We start from the raw sequence: 27,481 nt of genomic DNA on the forward strand, positions 1-27,481 counted from the left end.
CCAGGGATCAAGGTTTATCGGAGCTTTGAAGCCCAACAACATGATATCTGTTTTGGCCCCATTTAACTTTAGGCAAGAGGAAGTCATCGGGCCAGTGGGCCCGATACTCTGATGTCTTGAGCTTATATCTGCCGAGACACCTAAAGCCCCGGTACTGAGCTCTCAGCTGTTGTCAAGGATCGCGCTGGGGGCGGGAGGGGGAGCGAGAGAGAGAGAGAGAGAGAAAGAGAGAAAGGGAAAGAGTGAGAAAGAAAGAGAGGGGGAGAGAGAGAGCGAGAGATGGGGAGAGAGAGAGAGAGAAAGAGCGGGAGAGAAAGAGAGAGCGGGAGAGACCGAGAAAGAGAGAGAGAAAGAAAGCGAGAGGAGAGAGAAAGCGAGAGTAGAGAGAGAGAGAGAGAGAGAGAACATGTAAAAAGATCCGTACTACCTCCTATGCTGTGTTACCAACTAACATTTTCACGAGAGAAAAAAATGACCAGACATTAAACTGTAAATGCATAGAAAAACACACATTTCTACCTACTGTATTATTTTTCGTCAAACTGCTCCTATCATTCTTACGCTATATAATTTTATAGTATGTTACTAAGTCTCAAAACAAGTTATTTGCAGATGCGCTTAATCTGGCCACAAACAGAGAAAAACAATGCATTAAATTTGGGAATAAAAATCAATCCTGCAGGCAAAAGGCCACCTCAAGCTATCCACTAAAACTGAATTGTTAACGGCAAAACTGGCATTCAAAATGAAGGTATGCTCGGCATACTAGAACAGGTTAATGTAACTGCTGTTTACGCAAGCAAACTAGCATTTTCAAAAAAGCAATGTAGCTTCGGAGTCAAAAATACTTGCATCAAGGCCGATTTTGTGTACAACAGACAAACACGGAATACTAATACTTAGTGAGAACCTTTCGATTCTGCCTGCACTGCAATACAAACTGGGAGGCCAGGGAAATGGCAGATCGGCACATCAACAGAGGATCTGGGTTAATAAGGCAGCAGGTTGGCTTGCCCATCAAAACTTCCAATGCGTCCTAGTTCGCTCAAGGCTGAAGGTCTTTGAAATAAACACGAGCGAAGGCTGAGGGACGCTGGGACTCAACATCGGTAAACTGCTCCATGAAAATACAGTAAAACACTTTGAAGAAAAGCATCACAACATAAGAACGGACTTCGCACAACAAGGAAGCAGTGAGACAGCCAAGCCCACAGGAGCCTGCCACAATAATACAAGAGATTAGACTGCAGCGCGCACCTCGGGAAGCGAAAAGAAATACTATCTGTGGCGGGGGAGGGGCTGTTAACTGAGAGGGGGAGCAGGAGGTGAGCATGCGAGTGGTGCGCGTGGCAAAAGTGAAAGTGATCGCGAGCGATGTGCGCGCACCATGACGAGAGAGGAAAGCCAGATGGCGCCTCTGCTCATCATTGTGCGCGTAACCGCACGCTCAATGCCACCCCAAAGATGTGGTTGGACTTTTGAAAGCCCACACACTAAATGTCTCGCCAGAGCAGCGCATGCTCTGGCGAGACCTAAAAAGAGGCATGCACATTAAATTAAATATCTAAAAATAATCGGTTGGAAATGTACTATTTTATGACCTTAAACCTCAGTTGGTTAATGTGATGAGGATAGATGGTTGTGTGCGGCCAGAGAGTCACAGGATTGAATCTTGGTTGGTGCAGTGGGGAATAGTGACTTGTGTATATATAGTGCTATGAGATACCAGCCTGTGACCGAAAGCGCTATGCATATGCAAGCCAGTATGTATATCTATATATTTTAGGAATAGAGTTGGGTGAGCCACTGAAAGCTCGAGCCAGAAGTCTCGAGCAGAAGTATGGTGCTGGCTTGGCTCAAGGTCCTCTTAGAGTCTCGTGCCCAATAGGAGCTGAGCTTTCACAGGAGGCCATGTGGCTTACTGGCTACATCTGCTGACCATGTGCAATAGAGAGCCGGGTTCGAATCCCTGCTACATCTGCCGACCATGTGCCATAGAGAGCCAGGTTCCAATCCCGGCTACATCTGCTCAGACCTGGACTGGCCGTAGCGGGCACCGGGCAATCCCCCGGTGCGCCGCACGGGTGGGGGCCGGTTTTGGGCCCCTGGGGGCCGTTTTTGTTACAGGGCCGTTTTTGCAGCATAGCTGCAAAATCGGCCCTGTAACAAAATCGGCCGAAAACCGGCCCTGGCTAAGAGCTCGGCGGCACCCCCAAGCCCGGGGGGCCGGCCGAGCACTTTACCAGGGCCGGTTTTGGTTCCCAGTCCTGCCCTGCATCTGCTGACCATGTGCCATAGAGAGCCGGGTTCGAATCCTGGCTATATTTGCCGACGATGTGCCATAGAGAGATGGGTTCCAATCCCGGCTACATCTGCCGACCATGTGCCATAGAGAGCCGGGTTCCAATCCCGGCTACTTCTGCTGACCATGTGCCATAGAGAGCCGGGTTCCAATCCCGGCTACATCTGCTGACCATTTGCCATAGAGAGCCGAGTTCCAATCCCGGCTACATCTGCTGACCATGTGCCATGGAGAGCCGGGTTCCAATCCCGGCTAAATCTGCTGATGATGTGCCATGGAGAGCCGGGTTCGAATCCCGGCTACATCTGCCGACCATGTGCCATAGAGAGCCGGGTTCCAATCCCGGCTACATCTGCCGACCATGTGCCATGGAGAGCCGGGTTCCAATCCCGGCTACATCTGCTGACCATGTGCCATAGAGAGCCGGGTTCCACTCCCGGCTACATCTGCTGACCATGTGCCATGGAGAGCCGGGTTCCAATCCCGGCTACATCTGCTGACCATGTGCCATGGAGAGCCGGGTTCGAATCCCGGCTACATCTGCCGACCATGTGCCATAGAGAGCCGGGTTCCAATCCCGGCTACATCTGCCGACCATGTGCCATGGAGAGCCGGGTTCCAATCCCGTCTACATCTGCCGGCCATGTGCCATAGAGAGCCGGGTTCGAATCCCGGCTACATCTGCCGACCATGTGCCATGGAGAGCCGGGTTCCAATCCCGGCTACATCTCCTGACCATGTGCCATAGAGAGCCGGGTTCCAATCCCGGCTCCATCTGCTGACCATGTGCCAAAGAGAGCCGGGTTCCAATCCCGGCTACATCTGCCGACGATGTGCCTTAGAGAGCTGGGTTCGAATCCCGGCTACATCTGCCCACCATGTGCCATACAGAGCCGGGTTCCAATCCCGGCTACATCTGCCGACCATGTGCCATAGAGAGCCGGGTTCCAATCCCGGCTACAACTGCTGACCATGTGCCATGGAGAGCCGGGTCCCAATCCCGGCTAAATCTGCCGACCATGTGCCATGGAGAGCCGAGTTCCAATCCCGGCTACATCTGCTGACCATGTGCCATGGAGAGCCGGGTTCGAATCCCGGCTACATCTGCCGACGATGTGCCATAGAGAGCTGGGTTCGAATCCCGGCTACATCTGCCCACCATGTGCCATAGAGAGCCGGGTTCAATCCCGGCTACATCTGCCGACCATGTGCCATAGAGAGCCGGGTTCCAATTCCGGCTACATCTGCTGACCATGTGCCATAGAGAGCCGGGTTCCAATCCCGGCTACATTTGCCGACCATGTGCCATGGAGAGCCGGGTTCCAATCCCAGCTAAATTTGCCGACCATGTGCCATGGAGAGCCGGGTTTGAATCCCGGCCTCGGCTCAGCATCCTGTGAATCACGGCAAGTCTCACTGCGCCGAAAACAAAGCATGCTTGCGCTGATTAAAACTGCCCAAAATAAAAATGCGTATTCTGCCCCTCATCCATGTTCTAATCTCATCCTCCAAGAATTACGGACAAAGCATCAACCTTTCATCTTATGAAGCAATACCCATCTAGTGGTCGAATTGCAGCGTGAAACTGGAAGGTCTGGGATCAATCCCAGCTTCCCTGCTTCACCAAATTGTGTGATCCTAGGAAAATACTTCACTTCATCGAACCTCCTTTTTGTTCAACACCTTCAAATACCTGCGTTCATCTTGTGCACTGTGCAAACACATCTCCTCTTTGATTTAATAGCCAATAATCTTGGTCCAGCTATAATTAGGAATATAGTCCACACACAGAACAACTCACTCGCCTCTTGGTTCACCGTTAGCATTGTTATCAGGGTGGAGGCAGGAATGATTATCGGTTCATATTTAAAAACTGTCACTTTCAATAACTAGTTTTCAAATAATTGATGTACTGAGGTGAAAAGCGTCCATGTGGTAAAGAAATACACTTACTTGAATTTTGAAGTCACCTTACCATAATCTGATATGATGTTTGCGGCATGGATTGCATCCCAGCTATGTTCAGGGCTGGATGGGCCACCTCTATTGGGTAATAAGTAATCAGGCTAAACCAAGAACATTTTTCTAAGTGTCCATTAAAAGGAGGCCCTCCTGAGCTCGGCTGCTAACACCCTTTCATGACCTCTCGAGAATAACATAACTGCCACGTGGGAGCTCCAGGCGACCCCATCAGCTAAAGCCCACTCCAGCCCCAAAGCAGCCTTTGTTTGGTGCTGAACCCATTGCACACTTGTACATTTCTTTCATGCATCAAGCACCCTGGTGAGAAGGCTGGTTTCTTTTTTAGTGTTCTGCCCCCCCCCTCTCGGTTTCAGAGCTCAGGAGCCACGCCCCCCTTTCACTTTCACACAGAGGAACCCCAAGTCATCTATAGCCTTTAAGGTATGGGTGTTTTGGTAAAAGGGGCGAGTTGATCGGCTTGTAGGAAGAACTCCAGGAGGTTTGCGATCAGGTGCAGAACCCTGATCCTCTGAACCCCCAGGGCCTCAGAGTAGGGGTGCAAGAGGAAAGTACCCAGATCGACGGGCATGTCAGAGAGATGTGGGGGCTTCATTGTTTTAATTACAAATGGGCAGAGACTGCTTCCTCCGAGATCCCTCTAGGCAAGGGGGGCAGTACATGGGTGGGCTTTATATTTATTTTTTAAGGAGAATTACTACTGTTAATGCAGCATGTGCTGTGGCAGAGGGGCCCGGGTGTGAGTGGCCACTGCACCCCAATTATGGCTTTCTTACTATGAAAAAGGAGAGTGGGCCCTAGTATTAAGTCCCTGGTCACATTTGCTGTGCACAGAACAGAGTCCAATCAACAGGGGAGGGCTGAGATGTTTCCCTGGTCACGCTTACCGTGCACAGAACAGGGTCCAAGAAAGAGGGGAGGGCTGAGATGTGTCCCAGCTCACGCTTGCCATGCACAGAACAGGGTCCAAGTAGCAGGGGAGTGCTGAGATGTGTGCCTGCTCACGCTTGCCGTGCACAGAACAGGGTCCAAGCTACAGGGAAGGGCTGAGATGTGTCCCTGGTCATGCTTGCCATGCACAGAACAGGGTCCAAGCAACAGGGGAGGGCTGAGATGTGTCCTTGGTCACGCTTGCCATGCACCGAACAGGGTGCAAGCAACAGGGGAGGGCTGAGATGTGTCCCAGCTCACGCTTGCCATGCACAGAACAGGGTCCAAGTAGCAGGGGAGTGCTGAGATGTGTGCCTGCTCACGCTTGCCGTGCACAGAACAGGGTCCAAGCTACAGGGAAGGGCTGAGATGTGTCCCTGGTCACGCTTGCCATGCACAGAACAGGGTCCAAGCAACAGGGGAGGGCTGAGATGTGTCCCTGGTCACGCTTGCCGTGCACAGAACAGGGTCCAAGCAACAGGGGAGGGCTGAGATGTGTCCCTGGTCACGCTTGCCATGCACAGAACAGGGTCCAAGCAACAGGGGAGGGGTGAGATGTGTCCCAGCTCACGCTTGCCGTGCACAGAACAGGGTCCAAGCAACAGGGGAGGGCTGAGATGTGTCCCTGGCCGCGCTTGCCGCGCACAGAACGTGGTCTAAGCAACAGGGGAGGGGTGAGATGTGTCCCAGCTCACACTTGCCGTGCACAGAACAGGGTCCAAGCAACAGGGGAGGGCTGAGATGTGTCCCTGGTCATGCTTGCCGTGCACAGAACAGGGTCCAAGCAACAGGGGAGGCCTGAGATGTGTCCCTGGTCACGCTTGCCATGCACAGAACAGGGTCCAAGCAACAGGGGAGGGGTGAGATGTGTCCCAGCTCACGCTTGCCGTGCACAGAACAGGGTCCAAGCAACAGGGGAGGGCTGAGATGTGTCCCAGCTCACGCTTGTCGTGCACAAAACATTTTTCCAAGCTACAGGGGGGAAAGTGAGATGTGTCCCAGCTCACGTTTGCCGTGCACAGAACAGGGTCCAGGCAACTGGGGAGGGCTGAGATGTGTCCCTGGTCACGCTTGCCATGCACAGAACAGGGTCCAAGCAACAGTGGAGTGCTGAGATGTGTCCCAGCTCACGCTTGCCATGCACAGAACAGGGTCCAAGCAACAGTGGAGGGGTGAGATGTGTCCCAGCTCACGCTTGCCGTGCACAGAACAGGGTGCAAGCAACAGGGGAGGGGTGAGATGTATCCCAGCTCACGCTTGCCATGCACAGAACAGGGTCCAAGGCAAGCAACAGGGGAGGGGTGAGATGTGTCCCAGCTCACGCTTGCCGTGCACAGAACAGGGTGCAAGCAACAGGGAAGGGGTGAGATGTGTCCCAGCTCACGTTTGCCGTGCACAGAACAGGGTCCAGGCAACTGGGGAGGGCTGAGACGTCTCGCAGCTCACGCTTGCCGTGCACAGAACAGGGTCCAAGCAACAGGGGAGGGGCGAGAATTGTTCAAGCTCACGCTTACCGTGCACAGAACAGGGTCCAAGCAACAGGGGAGGGGTGAGATGTGTCCGAGTTCACGCTTGCCGTGCACAGAACAGGGTCCAAGCAACAGGGGAGGGCTGAGCTGTGTCCCTGGTCACGCTTGCCATGCACAGAACAGGGTCCAAGCAACAGGGGAGGGGTGAGATGTGTCCCAGCTCACGCTTGCCGTGCACAGAACAGGGTCCAAGCAACAGGGGAGGGCTGAGATGTGTCCCAGCTCACGCTTGCCGTGCACAGAACAGGGTCCAAGCAACAGGGGAGGCCTGAGATGTGTCCCAGCTCACGCTTGCCGTGCACAGAACAGTGTCTAAGCAACAGGGGAGGGCTGAGATGTGTGCCTGCTCACGCTTATGGTGCACAGAACAGTGTCTAAGCAACAGGGGAGGGCTGAGATGTGTGCCTGCTCACGCTTGCCGTGCACAGAACAGGGTCTAAGCAACAGGGGAGGGCTGAGATGTGTCCGAGCTCACGCTTGCCGTGCACACAACAGGGTCCTAGCAACAGGTGAAGGGTGAGATGTGTCCCAGCTCATGCTTCCCATGCACAGAACAGGGTCCAAGCAACAGGTGAGGGCTGAGATCTGTCAATGCTCACGCTTACCGTGCATAGAATAGGGTGCAAGGGGAGGGGTGAGATGTGTCCCTGCTCACGCTTATGGTGCACAGAACAGGGTCCAAGCAACAGGGGAGGGCTGAGATGTGTCCCTGCTCACGCTTGCCGTGCACAGAACAGGGTCCAAGCAACAGGGGAGGGGTGAGATGTGTCCGAGCTCACGCTTGCCGTGCACAGAACAGGGTGCAAGCAACAGAGGATGGCTGAGATGTGTCCCTGCTCACGCTTGCCGTGCACAGAACAGGGTCCAAGCAACAGGGGAGGGCTGAGATGTGTCCCTGGTCATGCTTCCCATGCACAGAACAGGGTCCAAGCAACAGGTGAGGGCTGAGATCTGTCAATGCTCACGCTTACCGTGCATAGCATAGGGTGCAAGGGGAGGGGTGAGATGTGTCCCTGCTCACGCTTATGGTGCACAGAACAGGGTCCAAGCAACAGGGGAGGGCTGAGATGTGTCCCTGCTCACGCTTGCCGTGCACAGAACAGGGTCCAAGCAACAGGGGAGGCCTGAGATGTGTCCCTGGTCATGCTTGCCGTGCACAGAACAGGGTCCAAGCAACAGGGGAGGCCTGAGATGTGTCCCTGGTCATGCTTGCCGTGCACAGAACAGGGTCCAAGCAACAGGGGAGGCCTGAGATGTGTCCCTGGTCATGCTTGCCGTGCACAGAACAGGGTCCAAGCAACAGGGGAGGCCTGAGATGTGTGCCTGCTCACGCTTGCCGTGCACAGAACAGGGTCCAAGCAACAGGGGAGGGCTGAGATGTGTCCCCGCTCACGCTTGCCGTGCACAGAACAGGGTCCAAGCAACAGGGGAGGGCTGAGATGTGTCCCAGCTCACGCTTGCCGTGCACAGAACAGGGTCCAAGCCACAGGGGAGGGGTGAAATGTGTCTCAGCTCACGCTTGCCGTGCAGGGAACAGGGTCCAAGCAACAGGGGAGGGCTGAGATGTGTCCCTGCTCACGCTTGCCGTGCACAGGTGAGGGGTGAGATGTGGGGCTTTTTTTTACACAGAGTAGCAGGAAGGCTGCCATGCGCCTCAGGCCTTGGAGTGATGCTCCAGTGGAGTGGGGAGAGCAGGCAGCCTGCTTCCCAGAGCTGTAGTTACAATCGGTGCTGCAGGTGAAGTGGCACCGGGGCCGCGCGGTATGAGGGTCCGACTCACCCCCAGTTATGGCTGTCTCACTCTCCTTTATTGCTTGAGGGCCCAGTTCACACCCGGTGTGCCAGTGAAGTTGTGGCCTCGGCGCAGCGGCCCAACGTGAGGCAGAGGAGAGACCTTCATGTGGGCGTCGGAGAGATGGCAGCTGCACAAGCTGTCATTAGTGAGGCAGGTGCAGCAGCACCAGGGTCCAGGGATCCGAGGTGGCCACTGGATCACAGTAATTACTGGCTTTCTTAAAAAAACATGATGTGGGTTTATTTCCCTTGGTAGCATTTGAGCTGAGGGCACCTGCACCCTAAAAAGGGGGCAACGTTAGGATCTCATTTTTGTCCTGAAAAGGAGGAAGTGTGGCCTAACGGTGAGAGCTGCCGGCTTAGGACCTGGGGAACCAGGTTCTATTCCTTGCGTTGGTTCAACATTCTGTGATTCTGGGCAACTCACATATTCTCCATGTGCCTAAAAAAAGAATCTGACCTTGTGCAACTTAACTGGTGCTCATTCAAAGTTCTCCAATCCCCTTACCCTGAGTTTGCCCTACATAAAACCCCAAAAATGGAACAGAGCCAGATTCAACATTGGCATGATGATTTGGCATGGTGGGCAAGGGGTGAAAGAGGCAGAGGAGATAGCCGACTTCTTGGGGGCCACAGCTGCCATTAGTGCAGCCTTGGGGCCCAGGAGTGAGAGGGGCTCACAACATCCACATTATGAGGACCAGAGGTTTTTGGCCAATTTTTGTTTTTGTCTTTGAATAAGTGTCACATTTATTGTGGATTATGAGCTGTGGAGAATGTATCCTCGAAATGATCTCATGCACCCATTTGCCACTGTCCCCACCACTGCTCCCAACCCCCAAGCCCCTCCCCTCTTACCTGTCTTCAAAACATTGTGCTTTAGGGGGCTCCGATCAAACATGTTTAAAGACCTCCGACTTCGGAGGGCGCGTCGGTCAGTTCAGGATTCAAGAGGGGCCGTCGGCCTTTGGGTACTTTAATAATGTGGGAGCGGTTTAGTGTCCCTGGAGTGTAATGTCTTATTGTTTCCACTACATACAAAGGGGGAACAGGCGGTGCGCTGTGTACAGGGTATTATTGCTGCAATTAAAGGATTTGAACAAACCCGAAGGATTGTAGGCGAATGGCTGATGAAAGTGATCCATTAGGTAAATGTCTCGGACTGCGGCAGGCGGCCTTACACAGCAGACCCCAGAGAGAGACTGACCCTGCAGCTTCAGAGCCTCACACAGCAGACCCCAGAGAGAGACTTGCCCTGCAGCTTCAGAGCCTCACACAGCAGTCCCCAGAGATAGACTTACCCTGCAGCTTCAGAGCCTCACACAGCAGACCCCAGAGAGAGACTTACCCTGCAGCTTCAGAGCCTCGCACAGCAGACCCCAGAGAGAGACTTACCCTGCAGCTTCAGAGCCTTACACAGAAGACCCCAGAGAGAGACTTGCCCTGCAGCTTCTGAGCCTCGCACAGCAGACCCCAGAGAGAGACTTACCCTGCAGCTTCAGAGCCTCGCACAGCAGACCCCAGAGAGAGACTTACCCTGCAGCTTCAGAGCCTCGCACAGCAGACCCCAGAGAGAGACTGACCCTGCAGCTTCTGAGCCTTACACAGCTGACCCCAGAGAGAGACTTACCCTGCAGCTTCAGAGCCTTACACAGCAGACCCCAGAGAGAGACTGACCCTGCAGCTTCAGAGCCTCACACAGCAGCCCCCAGAGAGAGACTTACCCTGCAGCTTCAGAGCCACACACAGCAGACCCCAGAGAGAGACTTGCCCTGCAGCTTCAGAGCCTTACACCGCAGACCCCAGAGAGAGACTTGCCCTGCAGCTTCAGAGCCTCACACAGCAGCCCCCAGAGAGAGACTTACCCTGCAGCTTCAGAGCCTCGCACAGCCGACCCCAGAGAGGGACTTACCCTGCAGCTTCAGAGCCTCACACAGCAGACCCCAGAGAGAGACTTGCCCTGCAGCTTCAGAGCCTTACACCGCAGACCCCAGAGAGAGACTTGCCCTGCAGCTTCAGAGCCTCACACAGCAGCCCCCAGAGAGAGACTTACCCTGCAGCTTCAGAGCCTCGCACAGCAGCGCCCAGAGAGAGACTTACCCTGCAGCTTCAGCGCCTCACACAGCAGACCGCAGAGGGAGACTTACCCTGCAGCTTCAGAGCCTCACACAGCAGCCCCCAGAGAGAGACTGACCCTGCAGCTTCAGAGCCTCACACAGCAGACCCCAGATAGAGACGTACCCTGCAGCTTCAGAGCCTCACTCAGCAGACCGCAGAGGGAGACTTACGCTGCAGCTTCAGAGCCTCACACAGCAGACCCCAGAGAGAGACTTACCCTGCAGCTTCAGAGCCTCGCACAGCAGACCCCAGAGAGAGACGGACCCTGCAGCTTCAGAGCCTCGCACAGCAGACCCCAGAGAGAGACTTACCCTGCAGCTTCACAGCCTCACGCAGCAGCCCCCATAGAGAGACTTACCCTGCAGCTTCAGAGCCTCACACAGCAGACCGCAGAGGGAGACTTACCCTGCAGCTTCAGAGCCTCACACAGCAGCCCCCAGAGAGAGACTGACCTTGCAGCTTCAGAGCCTCACACAGCAGACCCCAGATAGAGACGTACCCTGCAGCTTCAGAGCCTCACACAGCAGACCGCAGAGGGAGACTTACCCTGCAGCTTCAGAGCCTCACACAGCAGGACCCCAGAGAGAGACTTGCCCTGCAGCTTCAGAGCCTCACACAGCAGACCCCAGAGAGAGACTTGCCCTGCAGCTTCAGAGCCTCACACAGCAGTCCCCAGAGATAGACTTACCCTGCAGCTTCAGAGCCTTACACAGCAGACCCCAGAGAGAGACTTACCCTGCAGCTTCAGAGCCTCGCACAGCAGACCCCAGAGAGAGACTTACCCTGCAGCTTCAGTGCCTCGCACAGCAGACCCCAGAGAGAGACTTACCCTGCAGCTTCAGAGCCTCGCACAGCAGACCCCAGAGAGAGACTGACCCTGCAGCTTCAGAGCCTCGCACAGCAGACCCCAGAGAGAGACTTAACCTGCAGCTTCAGAGCCTTACACAGCTGACCCCAGAGAGAGACTTACCCTGCAGCTTCAGAGCCTCGCACAGCCGACCCCAGAGAGGGACTTACCCTGCAGCTTCAGAGCCTCGCACAGCAGCGCCCAGAGAGAGAATTACCCTGCAGCTTCAGAGCCTTACACAGCAGACCCCAGATAGAGACTTACCCTGCAGCTTCAGAGCCTTACACAGCCGACCCCAGACAGAGACTGACCCTGCAGCTTCAGAGCCTCACACAGCAGACCCCAGAGAGAGACTTACCCTGCAGCTTCAGAGCCTCGCACGGCAGACCCCAGAGAGAGACTGACCCTGCAGCTTCAGAGCCTCGCACAGCAGACCCCAGATAGAGACTTACCCTGCAGCTTCAGAGCCTCGCACAGCAGACCCCAGATAGAGACTTACCCTGCAGCTTCAGAGCCTCACACAGCAGCCCCAGAGAGAGACTTACCCTGCAGCTTCAGAGCCTCGCACAGCAGACCCCAGAGAGAGACTGACCCTGAAGCTTCAGAGCCTCACACAGCAGACCCCAGAGAGGGACTTACCCTGCAGCTTCAGAGCCTCACACAGCAGACCCCAGAGCGGTTTAGTGTCCCTGAATTGTAATGTCTTATTGTTTCCACTACATACAAAGGGTGAACATGCGGTGTGCTGTGTACAGGGTATTATTGGTGCAATTAAAGGATTTGAAAAAAGCCGAAGGATTGCAGGCGAATGGCTGATGAAAGTGATCCATTAGGTAAATGTCTCGGACTGCGGCAGGCGGCCTTACACAGCAGAGAGAGAGAGAGACTTACCCTGCAGCTTCAGAGCCATACACAGAGGACCCCAGAGAGAGACTTACCCTGCAGCTTCAGAGACTCGCACAGCAGCCCCCTGAGAGAGACTGGACCTGCAGCTTCAGAGCCTCGCACAGCATCCCCCAGATAGAGACTTACCCTGCAGCTTCAGAGCCTCACACAGCAGCCCCCAGAGAGAGACTGACCCGGCAGCTTCAGAGCCTCACACAGCAGACCCCATAAAGAGACTTACCCTGCAGCTTCAGACCCTCACACAGCAGCACCCAGAGAGAGACTGGCCCTGCAGCTTCAGAGCCTCACACAGCAGCCCCCAGAGAGAGACTGACCCTGCAGCTTCAGACCCTCACACAGCAGCCCCCAGAGAGAGACTTACCCTGCAGTTTAAGAGCCTTACACTCAGCTCCTCTGTAGCTATCAGGGCGCTTTAGAAACTCAAAGGTCAGACTAGTTCTGTGCATGCATGCATGCATGCAATACACAGACCTGGAACCAATAATACAAAATAACTGCGAGAAGACGCCCCCATCCATAACGTCAACAATTCCTGCACCCGGAAAATACCACTCTTGAAAGAGGCTGTTTGATGTGCGGCACTTAAACTCACCCCTGGAAATGCAACCACGAACAGAGATGAGTTAGTGAAGGCAGTACGTGTTGTAAGAAGTGCCATGCCTGCCTTGATCCTGGTTCCAGCTTCTTTGTCTAACCTTGTCTATGTCTACCTTTCCTCTCCTGTCTAGGACAGCAGCAAAATCTACACCACCTACATCTCCTACTTGGAAATCTACAACGAGTGTGGCTACGACCTGCTGGACCCCAGGCACGAGGCCTCCCGGCTGGAAGACCTACCGTGAGTAGCCAAGCAAGGCCTGCATGCTAGATATGTGAGGGCCACGCCCTGCTCAGGGGGTATGGGAAAACTCATCCCTTTCCAAGTCACAGTTTGGGATTATTGAGGGGAGAGCCCCTCTCTGAACCCTTGCACGAGGCCCCCAGACTGGTAGACGTACGGTGAGTAGCCAAGCAAGGCGTGCATGCAGGATATGTGAGGGCCACGCCCTGCTCAGAGCTTATGGGAAAACTCATCCCTTTCCAAGGCACAGTATGGGGTTATTGAGGTGCCGGCCCCTCTGAACCCCAGGCACGAGGCCTCCCGGCTGGAAGACCTACCGTGAGTAGCCAAGCAAGGCCTGCATGCTAGATATGTGAGGGCCACGCCCTGTTCAGGGGGTATGGGAAAACTCATCCCTTTCAAAGTCACAGTTTGGGGTTATTGAGGGGACTGCCCATCTCTAAATCCTTACACGAGGCCCCCAGACTGGTAGACCTACGGTGAGTAGACAAGCAAGGCCTGCATGCAGGATATGTGAGGGCCACGCCCTGCTCAGGGGGTATGGGAAAACTCATCCCTTTCCAAGTCACAGTGTTTGTTTATTGAGATGATGGCTTTTCTTTGAACCCCCGGCACAAGGCCTCCAGGCTGGAAGACCTACTGTGATATGTTAGATATGTGAGGACCGCGCCCTGCTCAGAGGTTTTTGGAAAATGAATCCCTTTCCAAGGTTGTTGAGGTTCCCACACCTTTCTGACTGGTTAATCCCTACATGTGCACACTGCAGACTGAACTCTGGCTGAAGACTAACCCTGGGCAGAGTTCACGGAGTTCCGTTATGTGGAACTCTGCGAAGTGACAAAAAAACTCCACCAAGCTACGCGGAGTTCCGTCAGTGGCGGAGTGGGTTACCTCATGCCATTCTTACTGATTTTTAGTGCCCGGTGTTTGTCCAGCGCAAATGCCATCCAGCACAGTGCAAGAGGGCACTCCTTCTTTCTGCCACTCAAGTAGAAATTCTGTTTGAGTGGCAGACTCCTCAACACGAACGGAAGGTTTCTCAACGTGAGCTGTAGCAACCATCTGAGATCACCCACTTTGAGAAATCTCGCTGGGAAGTGGTCTAGCGGTGGATTTTCTGCACTCGCCAATTTACCATTTGCGAGTACGAGCAAGGAGAAAGCTCCACTCCAGCAAACTCCACGGAGCGCAGAGTTAAAAAAACTCAGCAAACTCCGCGAACGGAGCACAGTTCACCGCCCAGGCTTATTGAAGACCTGGAGTAGTGAGGGCAGTGACTGAGGATGCCTGGGTGTTGGTGTCCACGGCGCTTCGGGTCATACTACCCTTCCCAGCTGGAAGAGTATATTCTATAAATACATAAATTCCATTAGTAGAGTGGAGCGGAGCCAGACATGCTAGATACAACCAGTTACAACTGCAGAGGGCCGGACAGAGGTCTGTACAGGCCACTTAGCAGAAGACCTATGTAGGCTTCTGATTTTCATCACCCATTGGGGAGCAGAGGAGAAATGGAGGGGTGCATATAGAGATGCCTCACAAGCAGAGCTCAAGGGGGGTTGTTACCGGTGCACACAACGATATTCGTCTCAGTCTGCAGTCTTGTTCCAGTTGTGGGTCAAGAACCACCCATGTGTCCATGGCAGTCTGAGCTGGCAGCTGGTCCTGCTGTCACACACAAGAGCACAACACAACCTAAAGAGGTCCTGATGTGCAATCAGTGATGAGTGTGTGAGACCATGACAATTCATTCCTTCTGTTCACAGTCATAAACAGGATGCTGCTTTTTATATGAATCTGTTTATTAAACAATTCTTCAAGAAAATGACAACATGTGTTTTTCTCTCAGACATGTAGTTGCAGAACGTTCCATACTTGGTACAGATGACGTTGTATAATTATGCAACTGCTTCTAATTAACAAAGCATCTAATGGAAGTGGATTTTTTGTTCACAAAAGTGGGATTTTTGCTCACCCCTATCTCCGCCTCAAAGGCCTTTTCTCAGTGTAGTCTTACGAGAATATTTATAATAATTTTTGATGTTGAGCAGTTTTCTACACCACTTGTAAACGTGGCCTTTTTGCAATATACATTGAGCTGCAACATGCGTGCGGCCCCTCTCTAAGATGGCGGCCAGGATCAATGTATTAATAGCAGATACACAGATGCCTGATAGAAGGGGGCTGCCTCAAAATTCAAAGCTTGCAGAACCGGTGATCGAATAGTCCGTCAACCTCCATTTCAAAAAGTGGAGTGTAAGTCCTGGGGTCTTCAGGCACAACGCTCCTTAGTGAAACTGACACTGCGGCACTTGACCTTTTAATGCATGTATCTTTCATTGCATCACAGTTTGGGACTAGGAGATTAATCCTACAGTGGAGCGGTGCAAGTCATTTTACACTGATGTCAATCAATGAATCAATCAGGGATTTGTGAAGCGTGATACTCACCCGTGAGGGGTCTCAAGGCGCTGGGGGAAGTGGGGGAGGTCATGCAGCTCCAATTCAGCCGAAAAGCCAGGTCTTGACGTTCTTCCTGAAGGTGTGCAGAGTGGGGCAACGTCTTATGTTCAGCGGGAGTTCGTTCCAGGTCTTTACTGCAATGTAAGAGTAGGCTCTTCACCCATTCTGGCTCTGCTATGCATGGGGTTTTGGTGATGGTGATGTCGGCGGAGCGAAGGTTTCTCTTAGGTACGTGAAAGGAGACTCTATCATTGTGGTATTGGGGTCCGGTGTTGTGGAGGGATTTGTAGCTGTGAGTGAGTAGCTTGAAGGTTACTCTCTTTTTGATGGGGAGCCAGTGGTGTCGTAGGTGCTGGGTGATGTGTTCATGGAGTGGAATGCCAAGGATGAGCCTGGCGGCAGTGTTCTGGATACTCTGGAGTTTCCGGAGCAGGGATTTGTTGATTCCGGTGTAGAGGGCGTTTCCGTAGTCCAGTCTGCTGGTGATGAGTGCGTGGGTGACGGTCTTTTTTGATTCATGGCGGATCCACTTGAAGTTCTTGTGGAGGATGCGGAGTGTGTCGTAGCACAAGGAGGAGGCAGCGTTGATCTGTCGGGTCATGGTCAGGGAGGAGTTAAGTATGATGCAGAGGTTGCGGGTGTGCCTATGTGGGAGTGGGGGGGATGCTGAGTGCAGGGGGCCACCAGGTATCGTCCCATGCTGAGGGGGTGGGTCCGAAGATGAGGACTTCTGTTTTCTCTGAGTTGAGCTTCAGACAGCTGCTGCTCATCCTGGATGCAACATATTTCATTCATTCCTGGAAGCTGGATCTGGTGATGTCCAGTTGCCTCGTGAGGGAGAGGATGAGCTGGGTGTCGTTGGCGTAGGATACTATGCTGCGCCTATGTTTTCTGACGATGGCGGCGAGGGGGGCCATGTAGATGTTGAAGAGCATGGGGCTGAGTGACGATCCTGGAGGTTCTCCGCAGTTAATCTCTGTGGGTTCAGAGAGGAAAGGCGGGAGTCTGATTCTTTGGGTTTGGCCAGTGAGGAAAGAGCGGATCCAGTGGAGGGTAGTTCCCTGTATACCGGAGTCTTGAAGTCTGGCGGTGAGAGTGCAGTGGGAGACTGTGTCGAAGGCCGCAGAGAGGTCAACTAAGATGATGGCCGCTGTGTGGCCCTGGTCCAGAAGGGTGCGGATGTCATCAGTGGCGGCGAGGAGGGCGGGCTCGGTGCTGTGGTGAATGAATCCGGATTGGGAAGAGTCGAGGATGGAGTTGGCTTTGATGAAGTTCGTGAGTTGGCTTTTGTCGATCTTCTCTGTGACTTTAGCTGCGAAGGGGAGAAGAGAGATGGGTTGGTAGATTTTGAGATCTATAGGGTCTGCGGAGGGCTTCTTGAGGAGGGGCTTGACTTCCGCACGTTTCCAGTCGTCGGGGAAATTGCTGGATTCAAAGGAGGCGTTGATGGTGCGTCGTAGCTCGGGAGCTATGGCGGCTCTGGCTCTGTGGAAGATGTGTGGCGGGCAGGGGTCCATGGGGGCTCCTGAGTGAACACTCCTCATGATTGAGGCGGTGTCTTTGGTGGTGATCGGATTCCGGGTTGAGATAGTGGGCTGGCTGGCATTGCTGGCGGTAGGCGTGGTTGTGGCGTCAGGTGTGATATCACAGCAAGAAAAAAGTACTCTCCACTGTTGACTTTTTCCATCAAAAGCAGAAACCATCATGCAAGATCTTTTCTGCTCATTCATGGCATGCTGTTGATACTGGGAATTATCTGTGGAGGATACTGTCCACCAGTCATCCCCTCCAAGGATTCACCTACTGTTGTCCTCCAGGTGCGCAATACCTTGCAATCCTCCGTAAGTCATAGGATGATGGTTGGGAGGATTCTGGATGTGGGGAGATTAGTCTCAAGCAACAGAACATGTTCTAGAGGTCTTGCGAGATCTTACACCTCATGTTCCTCGCTGGCTCAGGCATGGCTAGTCCACATCTCAGATCAGGTGTTGTATGTGGACTGTAGGACTGTCATTACAGAGAGCAGGTAGAGGTGGCAGTGAACACTCTCCAGCACATCCTTGACCCACCTTTGGTGCTAGTCTCAATCTGGCATTTTATGTCTGTCTGGATTTCCAACTCAGGTCTCTTTTGCACCAGTTCAAGATGGTTCATTTTCCCTTTTTCGTTCCTTCCTTCCTTTCTGGTGGATAGTCCAGCAGTTCATGATCCGGGTACATCACAGCACAGGGCCTTCTCCTCTGGTCCTAAGCCTCCTCTTAGACTTGAGGGGTCAGGGGGCTAGGGTGTGGGGGTGAGAGGAGGCCCTGAAGTTCTGGTCCTGATACAAGGCCTCTTCTCAGTTCGTTTGGAAGAAGTTGTACCACCTTTAAAAAATAATACTATTAGCCAAGCAGAGCAGTGAGTAGCATTGTGGCCATTTTCTTGGCTCCTTACACTGATGGTGGAAGAAGGGGCGTCACCAGCTGCTCAACAGGATATGGATAGGGATGTCAGAAGATACGCATTCCAAGTGGGTTCCTTCTGAAAATATCTGGAAAGAGCTGTGCCTGGGTGGCACTAGTCACAGCCAGGCATAGATGCATGTTTGGACAGTGCATTTTCCTGGCAGTTCTCTGTGCATTACTGCTCAGGGTCCAGACAAAGGTGTAATGCCTGGTGTAGTGCAGGCCCCAGTGGCTGCTCCAAGGACGGGCGAGCCAGAGTGACCTCGATCCTATTGTAGGGAAACACCACAGTTTGTGACATGCAGTGTTTCTTTTTGTTCAAGAGGTCACACTTTGTACAGTACAGAGGCTCCAGGCATATCACAGAAGTAAGCAGAACATTCACTCCTGGGGAAGTGTTGTGTGGCCGAATATGCATGCACCCCAGGGGATTGGTGGGCACTCTTCCCTGGATACAGTTAAGAAGACGTGTGCCCATGCACAATGGGATCAATTCGCACACATCCTCACTGTCCCTGTAGCCCGGTGATGCGACACTAGCCGCTTCACACTAAGCGCAAGCACGACTCGCCGGTCCATTGGAGCATTGCACTCCCTGAGAAGGAGTGCGTCAGATTCTGAGTCCGATGAGGAAAGAGAGAATCGGGACAGGACGGTACACATTTCTACACACTGTAGGATCATGTGGTTAACTCTACTGATAACCAGCAAGCTGTTATGACTGCGACCGGGGGCAGACCACAAGCCCCAGACACCTTCGCGGAAGGAAGCCTCCACTGCAGCGCCCGGAGGTGATTGTTCAAATTGGGCCCCACAGCGCGGGGGAGAGACCGCAAACAGCCCAGACACCTTCACGGCAGGAAGCTGCCACTGCAACGACCGGGCCCGGAGGCGCTTGTTCAGATTGGGCCTGGGCTTCCGCAGCATGGGAGAGAGACCGGGGCAGACCTCAAGCCCCAAACACCTTCGCGGCAGGAAGCTGCCACCGCAACGATCGCGCCCAGAGGCACTTGTTCAAATTGGGTCTGTGCTCCCACAGCGCGGTACACACCCGGGCGAAGACTGGGCCAAGGGCGGGCCCATCTGCGCCCGGATGAGGCTGTGCTGGACCCACTCTCTTTGAGGCCCAGTCAAAATTGGCCTGGCCGGCGCACTTGTGTCCAGATGTCCAGGTGAGCCAAAGGCATCCATTCCTTTATTGACAATGTGCAAGCGAAAGGTTACACGGATCCCCACATACTAAAACTACAATTGACATTTAGCATGTTGGGGTAATTTCAAATAAAAGCAGTACTGCCCAGCAGTCCTGGGGCCGCCTCGTAAAGCGTACGACCATTGTCTCTGATGTTGTGGCCTAGTGGTGCCCGGGTTGACTGTGTAGGTTGGCTTATAGCATTATTCCCTGCATTACGAACTGCCTGATTCTTGCCTTACGAACTGCATTATTTTTGCATTACGAACTGCTCTCCTCTGGCCCTAGTAGACCAGTTACTTCAGGACACAGCACACAGCAAAGTCCTCTCAAGCAGGGGGACACAGCACACAGCAAAGTCTCTTGTCCTCGCTTCAGTCAAATCAGCAAACTGCAGGCCAGCCCCAGAACACATGCAAAAACAACAGCTGATGGACAGAATGCAGAACAATGTCATACATTCACCCAAGTACAGAGATCTGGGCCTAAATCCATCGTTTTTTTGCTCACCATGCCATTCCAGTTTGAACCCAGCCATATCCAAACCAGTTTTGACCCTGTGCCTCATGGGAACAGTCCAGCCCGAACTGCCAAGCCAGGTCCTCCCTGGACTGGAAACAAGCATTCTAGGACCGGTTTCGGGGTGTCACCCCTCTTCAGCCAGGATAGCTCGATTCCAGTGGCAAGGAGAGCACGGGATCCACGTCTGGGCATACCCGTCCCATTCAGGGTGTGTACTGCTCGATTTTCCCGGCCTTCTTGTGTTGTAGAGCGATCAATATGACTTCAGTCTCTTTCCATCCAAGTCTAAGGACTAGAGTAGTGAATAGGGCCTATTTATTAGACACTTTGACACAATCCCGTGCTCCTACCCATAGATCAGGGCCTACATACATAGCCTAGGGGATAGATTCGTTAGCATTGAGGATAACTTGCCCTATAGTGAGGGTATTTCATGGAGTCGTGCTGAATTCAGGCCTGGTAGGCCTCAGACAGGAGAGACTCCATCTTTCTTTCTGCTCCGGCAGCTTGGGACATTTCTAGATGGAGGGTGATGTTTTAGTTATGAGGTGCTATTCGCTCGGAGAGAACCGGTTCAGGCCGGCCCTTATCGAAGGAGTGTATTTTTTCCCCTGCCGAAGACACTACATCAGGCCGGCCGGCTGGGAACGTGTCCTTGGCACGGGGAGGTACAGGAATTTGGTGGGCGGCAGGTTTCGAGCTGGAAATTTCCATGAGAGAATGCACCTCTATATTAGTGAAAGTCTGAGTTAGATATGGGCGCTTGCTTCTAGACCATAGGCGGCATCTGGCCGTTAGCAGAAAAGCTACTACTTATTCCAGGGAAGACAGATGACGAACTTGAATCTAAAGAGGAGAGAGTAGCCGATGAGGAAGAGGTTCCAGTGACTCGGAGAGGGAGAAGGGAGTAGACCCGCGACTGCGGAGGTGTGACTTCCAGGCGAAGCCGAGGCACAGACGAGAAGGGAACCTAGATGACCATTGAGCACAGGCTACATACGACTAAGGTGATGTCGACCCCTTTTTCTTTGAAGTGTATAACTTAACCTTTTACTTTCCTTGCAGGTTGTATATATGATGTATTCTGCGAATGTGCATGTGGCATTTAAATAAAGTATTTAGCTTGTCGTGAGTTAGCATGTGTTGTGTATCTTTGTATAGGAGGATAGCCTATTCTTTTAGTCAGAGTTAACTCGACATGAACAGAGGTTAATCCTGGTCAGGTAAGTGGTAACTGGATGAGGGGGAAACGAGCCCCTCGAACTAGAGAACAGGTTGTGCTCAACTAATAGTCTTTGTGTGATCTGATATATAGTAATCCCGATTCCCCTGTCGTGTACTACGGTAATAATAGGATGAGCTCGTGCTAAGGCTGCCGTCTGGTAGGAGATTCTGGGTCTGCCTGAGGCCGCGAGACTATGTGTGTTGCTACCGTCTGGGTAGGAGATTCTGGGTCTGCCTGAGACCGCGAGACTGTGTGTTGCTGCCGTCTGGGTAGGAGATTCTGGGTCTGCCTGAGGCCGTGAGACTGTGTGTTGCTACCGTCTGGGTAGGAGATTCTGGGTCTGCCTGAGACCGCGAGACTGTGTGTTGCTGCCGTCTGGGTAGGAGATTCTGGGTCTGCCTGAGGCCGCGAGACTGTGTGTTGCTACCGTCTAGTAGGAGATTCTGGGTCTGCCTGAGACCGCGAGACTGTGTGTTGCTGCCGTCTGGGCAGGAGATTCTGGGTCTGCCTGAGACCGCGAGACTGTGTGTTGCTGCCGTCTGGTAGGAGATTCTGGGTCTGCCTGAGACCGCGAGACTGTGTGTTGCTGCCGTCTGGTAGGAGATTCTGGGTCTTCCCGAGACCGCGAGACTGTGGTTGCTGAGATCGCGAGGCTGTGAGGTCTTGATATATATATATATATATATATATATATATATATATATATATATAATAGGAATTCCCTGTCCTTAGGTGGTACATATATATGTGGTTATTTAGGTGTAAAAAGGCCCTAGGGAGGGGGTAACGTTCTGGTTTGGGTCAGAAGGGCTCTGTAGAGCGGGTTCCACCCGATCCGAAAACCCAAGCAGAACATTTGGCGTCACGAACTGTTTACGAAACCTGTGTGCGTTGTGATTGTCTTGTGTTTGCTTTCGGCGTGTGCGTGGTTTTCTTTGCATTCTTTTTTATATATTTTGCGTGTATAGTTTTTTTTTCTCTCTCTTTCTCTCTTCCTTTCTTTTCTCTACGTTTCTTTTTCTTTCTTTTTTCGCGATGTTTTCTAAGAAATCTAAATCTACTCTTAAATTGTCCGTTGATATTCCCGGATGGGATTCAACGCCTTATGGAGCCTTAGCCCGTGAGTGGGCTGACTCTACTGGTCTGAGTGAAAATTGGAACTCTTCTTTGGAGTCGGCGGAACCGGCTGACGTGATTACTTGTTTGCAGACGGCACCTGTATTGAAGGGTGAGGAGGTTCCCACTTTGGGGCGCAGAGGTTGGGTTATTCTGTCAGCGTATCGGATTCTGCATGAGAGATTGTTGAAATTACAGATCTCTCTTAAGGATGTGGAGGCACACTTTGTTGAGATTCAGAATTCTAATACTCTATTGCGGTGTCAAAATAAGCTGCTTTCTGACAAACTTGACACTTACCAAACGGTTGCCGAAAGGGCGGCTGCGCGGATTGCTCGTTATAAGTACAAGAACAGGCGTGGTCGAGTTTCGACGCGTAAGGTGCGTTTGGTCGTGGCGAAAGCTGGACTAGATTGGAACCCTGATGAATGGGATGGTAATATCTGGGACTCGACTACGTCTTGTTCCTCGGGTGAGGAGTCTGCTACGCACGAGTTTTCTCGTTCCCGTCATGAATGTAAGTCTGCTTCTCGCACCTCTGATGGTGCACCCCGTGATTACGCTCGTTCTTCGGGCGGGATTGATGCTTCTTACACTGATTGTCCCTCTACTAGTACTGCTCGGGCTCCTTGTGATGCTCGCCCCGTGGTCTCTGCGCATCCGGTTTTTCGTCGGAAGTTGCAGCAGTCTCCCAATGCTCCGCAGGGTGTTTCTTTAGACTGTTTAGAAGATTTTACCCAACAAGAAATTAGTGATATTTTGCAGCGCTTTCGGCAGCGGACTGGTGAGGCCTTGCTCACATGGATGGTGCGCCTTTATGAACTAGGCGCTGCTGGTATTATGTTGGATACTGGCGATTGTTTGAAATTTTGTTCTTTGAGTTTGGATTCTACTGTGCAAGATCATTTTCGTAACTATAATGGTGGTGATCAAATTTCTTTGCTCCAATTGGCGACTGAGGGTTGTAATTTGAAGTATCCTACTGAATCTGACTGGCCTGTCAATGACAAGCCGTGGTATACCTTGCTTGATGCTGCGCAACGTCTTAAGGAGGAAGTGATGAAAACGGCTATTTTTCTGGGCACTGCTGACAGGTTGCTTGATGGGATGTTGACTTCTTCTGTGCGAAATCGTATCATTCGCTCTTCTCCTGTTGCCTACAAGCAGGTCATGATGACTTTGTTGATTAACCAGACTGGTAATGTGCTATCTACGGTGTTGGAATCGGTACGCCAACTCGGTGAGTTGGGTGAGTGGTTTAAACCTGAACGTCAGTCCCGGCCTGACACTCGTACTCCTGGTGAATATAAATTTACTAGACGTGATATCTTTACTGGTCTTTTGGCTGATGGTGTACGTCGGGAGGACATTGATGGTGAGACTACTGCTCGTTTGTGGGAGTTGTTTCGCAAACGGGACTTGGATCGGAAGGAGGGTGCCCGGCGTGTTCGAACGACTGAGTGTGATCGTGGTTGTTCTGATGGTAGCGGTGATGACGATCGCCGTGGGCGCTCTGATCGTCGTGATGATCGGCGTCCTGTACGTGATCTGTCCCCCCGTCGAGAGCGGGACAGGGAGAGAGAGGGGGAGAAGGAAAGGGGGAGAAATGATCATGCTTACAGCAGGCGTAGAGATGATAGGGACCAATCTCCTGAGTTGAGGAGGAGAGAGGATCGTCACAGCTTGGTTGATCGTAACCCGCGGTACAATACTGAAGACTCGAATCCGTTCCGTACGGGGAATGGATATGAACAGGAGGTACCGATACCTAAGAAACGTGAGAGTCTTTATCCTGATTTGTCCTGGTACACAGAATGCAGTAAGAATGACTAGGAAATAGGTCAAGCTCCGGTACACAGATGGGCTCACAGAGATAATAGACCCTATGTAGATATTGATATTTATTGGAGACATCGTAATATCCAAAGGGCCCGAGCATTAGTTGATACAGGAGCGGAGGCCACTCTTATTCATGGAAAATCAAAGAAATTTACAGGGCAGCCTTTTACTATTACCGGATTAGGAGGAAAAGAAACCCCTGCAGTTCAAACTTTGCTTGAAATGAGAATAGGTAGAATCCCTAGAAAGGAATATTCTGTATTAGTGGTGCCACTCTTAGAATTCATAATTGGAATTGATATTTTGAAGGGAATGACGTTGCATCTTGATGATGGGTGTTAACAATTTGGAACGACGCATTATATCTCGTCCAGACCTATACGGGTTGGTCGTTTAAGGATGCCCCCCATACAAGTTCCCCAGGCGACCTAAGTGGTTTGTCAGAAGCAGTATCGTATTCCGGGTGGTCATGAAGAGATTAGTACCACCATTCAGGAGTTGGTTGATGCAGGCGTTATAACTCCAGTTACTTCTGCTTGGAATAATCCTGTTTGGCCGGTGCGTAAGAGTGATAATTCTTGGCGCATGACTGTTGATTATCGAGAATTGAACAAACACACGCCCTCTTTGACTGTTGCAGTACCGGATGTTATCACCTTGATTGAAAGAATCCAAATACATCCAGGTACGTGGTATGCGTCCATCGATATTGCTAATGCTTTCTTTTCTATTCCAATTGCCCCTGAGTGTCAGGAACAGTTCAGTTTTACGTGGAATGGACGTCAGATGACGTTTAGAAGTCTTCCTCAGGGCTATGTGCATAGTCCTACGATTTGTCACCGGCTGGTGGCAGAACATTTGGCTGAAGTACCAGTTCATCCCAAAATTCAGATATGTCATTATATTGATGATGTTTTGATCCAAGGCGAAACACAAGAGGATGTTCAGACACAATTAGATAGAGTTATTGAGTGTCTGCGTGGGAAAGGTTGGGAGATCAATCCGGATAAATTACAAGGTCCGTCTCAAGCTGTAAAATTTTTAGGTATTAATTGGCACGAGGGACACCGCGAGGTGATCCCTCAAGTTAAACAGAAGATTCTTGATTTTTCGGTTCCGAGGAATAGGAAGGAAGCCCAGAGCTTCATTGGCTTATTTGGTTTTTGGCGCCAGCATATTCCTCATTTGAGTCAAATATTGGCCCCTTTGTACCGAATTACACGTAAAAAGAATGCATTTGAATGGGGTAAGCAACAGCAAGATGCATTTAGTCTGGCGAAAGAGGCAATTCAACATGCTATGGATCTATGGCCTGTACGTGATGGTGATGTGGATTTGAATGTGTCTGTGCAAGGCCCTTATGCAAATTGGAGTCTATGGCAGAAACAAGGCAGGAGTAAGGTACCGTTAGGGTTTTGGACCAAAAAGCTACCTGATGCTGGTGAGCGTTATACACCCTTTGAGAAACAGCTACTTGCTTGTTATTGGGCTTTGGTGGATACCGAGCAATTGACTTTGGGACATGACATATTTTTGCGTCCTGAAATTCCTATTATGCAGTGGGTTTTGAGTTCACCAAAAACTCATCGAATTGGGCATGCTCAGGAGGCGAGTGTGATTAAATGGAAATGGTATATACAAGACAGGGCACGTGTGGGTCCGAAAGGAGTTGCGTTTTTACATGAGCAAGTGGCGCAAGCACCATCGACTGAGACTGAGAGTGAGTGTTCCGTACCTTTAGAACAGGAGTCTCCTGTCAAGTGGGGTAGACCTTTTGATGATTTGTCCGTTGAGGACAGAAACCATGTTTGGTTCACAGATGGGTCAGCGAAGTTTATTGGAACGACACGGCACTGGAAGGCGGTGTCTTATAATCCGGTCACACAGAAACTGTTGAGCACAACTGGTGAAGGGAAGAGTAGCCAATTTGCCGAGCTTTACGCTGTTTACCAAGTTTTGAAACAAGAGTTACCTGGTACATGTCATATTTTCACCGATTCCTGGTCCACTGCCAATGGACTGGCTGTTTGGTTGCCGACCTGGCATTCCCATAATTGGAGGTTACACTCCAAAGAATTGTGGGGAAAAGAGTTATGGCAGGAGATTTGGGAGATGCTCCCACAGAGTACTGTTACTATCTTCCATGTGGATGCTCACACCCCAATAGACTCCCTGGACAAATTTTTTCATAACATTGCAGATGAAAAATCTAAAATTGCTGAGGCAGTGGTGGACAGACAAGATCCTGATATTGCGGGATTGGCGAAATGGGCACACCAGAAGGCAGGACACTTTGGAGAGAAGGCCACTAGCAGGTGGGCTGCTGATAGAGGAATTTATATTCCCCTGGATCTAATCAAAAATGTTATCTTACATTGTCCCGTCTGTCAACATATCAGACAGCGTAAGGTACCCCAAATTGTTAGAGGTCATTTACATCGTGGGAAACTGCCCGCTCAAATTTGGCAGATTGATTACATCGGACCCCTTCCCATGAGTAGAAATTGTCAATATGTTTGCACAATTGTCGATACATATAGTGGCTTGCTGGTAGCTCTTCCATGTAAGCAAGCCACCCAATTGAATACCATAAAAACATTAGAATTGATTATGATGTATTATGGTGTGCCATTCCAAATTCAATCTGATAATGCATCCCATTTTCGTGGAAGATTGGTACAGGAATTCTGTGTGGAAAATAATATTGAATGGATATTTCATATACCCTACTACCCGCAGGCCTCAGGCCTGGTGGAGAGATTGAATGGCCTGCTAAAGGATCAATTACGAAAGTTAACAGATGACAAGTATAAAAATTGGCGAGACTTTTTACCCCAAGCACTATTGATCCTGAATAATCGTCCTTTTTTAAATGCTGAATCTCCACTTATGCGTTTGTTTCCCCCAAATGTTGAGACTATGCCTAATGTAATCAATGAAACTGTGATGTATTGGGAAATTACTCCCGGAGCTCTGGCTCCATGCAGAGCGACCCCAGGGTCGGCAGGTTTAGACTTGCATGCCATGGATGACACCGTTCTGGAAAGTAAGAATCGGGTCATCATTGCTACCGGTGTTGGTATTCATATACCACCTGGGAATTTTGGATTGATCGCCCCTAGATCGGGGCTGGCTGTAAAAGGCATCCAGGTACTTGGAGGGGTTATCGACAGCGACTATCAGGGAGAGATTAAGGTACTTCTGCTAAATAGCAGTGAGATTGACTTACTGATACACCGCACCGACCGAGTGGCTCAATTACTCATTATGCCTGTTTTCAGTGGTGAAATAATGAAAGGCACTGCCCCAACTTTGCTAACTGTACGTGGCCAGAAAGGCTTTGGCTCTACGGATAACCCTGGGGCCAAGGTTTGGGTGCAATCGCCTAAGAATCCCCCTGAACAAGCAGAGGTTATTGCCACCGGTCAGG

General features: G+C 51.7%; 1 protein-coding gene across 1 annotated transcript in view; it reads left to right on the forward strand.

Annotated features, from left to right (window-relative positions):
• The window catches only part of KIF6 (kinesin family member 6), a 1,720,339-nt gene that overhangs the window by 305,980 nt on the left and 1,386,878 nt on the right, over window positions 1-27,481 (forward strand). The window contains exon 5 of the mRNA XM_085610234.1: window positions 13,135-13,244. Within this exon, the coding sequence (XP_085466360.1) occupies window positions 13,135-13,244 (110 nt within the window). The remainder of the gene's footprint in view (window positions 1-13,134; window positions 13,245-27,481) is intronic.

The sequence above is a fragment of the Triturus cristatus genome, chromosome 6 (genome assembly GCF_964204655.1).
Source record: "Triturus cristatus chromosome 6, aTriCri1.1, whole genome shotgun sequence".
Taxonomy (NCBI): domain Eukaryota; kingdom Metazoa; phylum Chordata; class Amphibia; order Caudata; family Salamandridae; genus Triturus; species Triturus cristatus.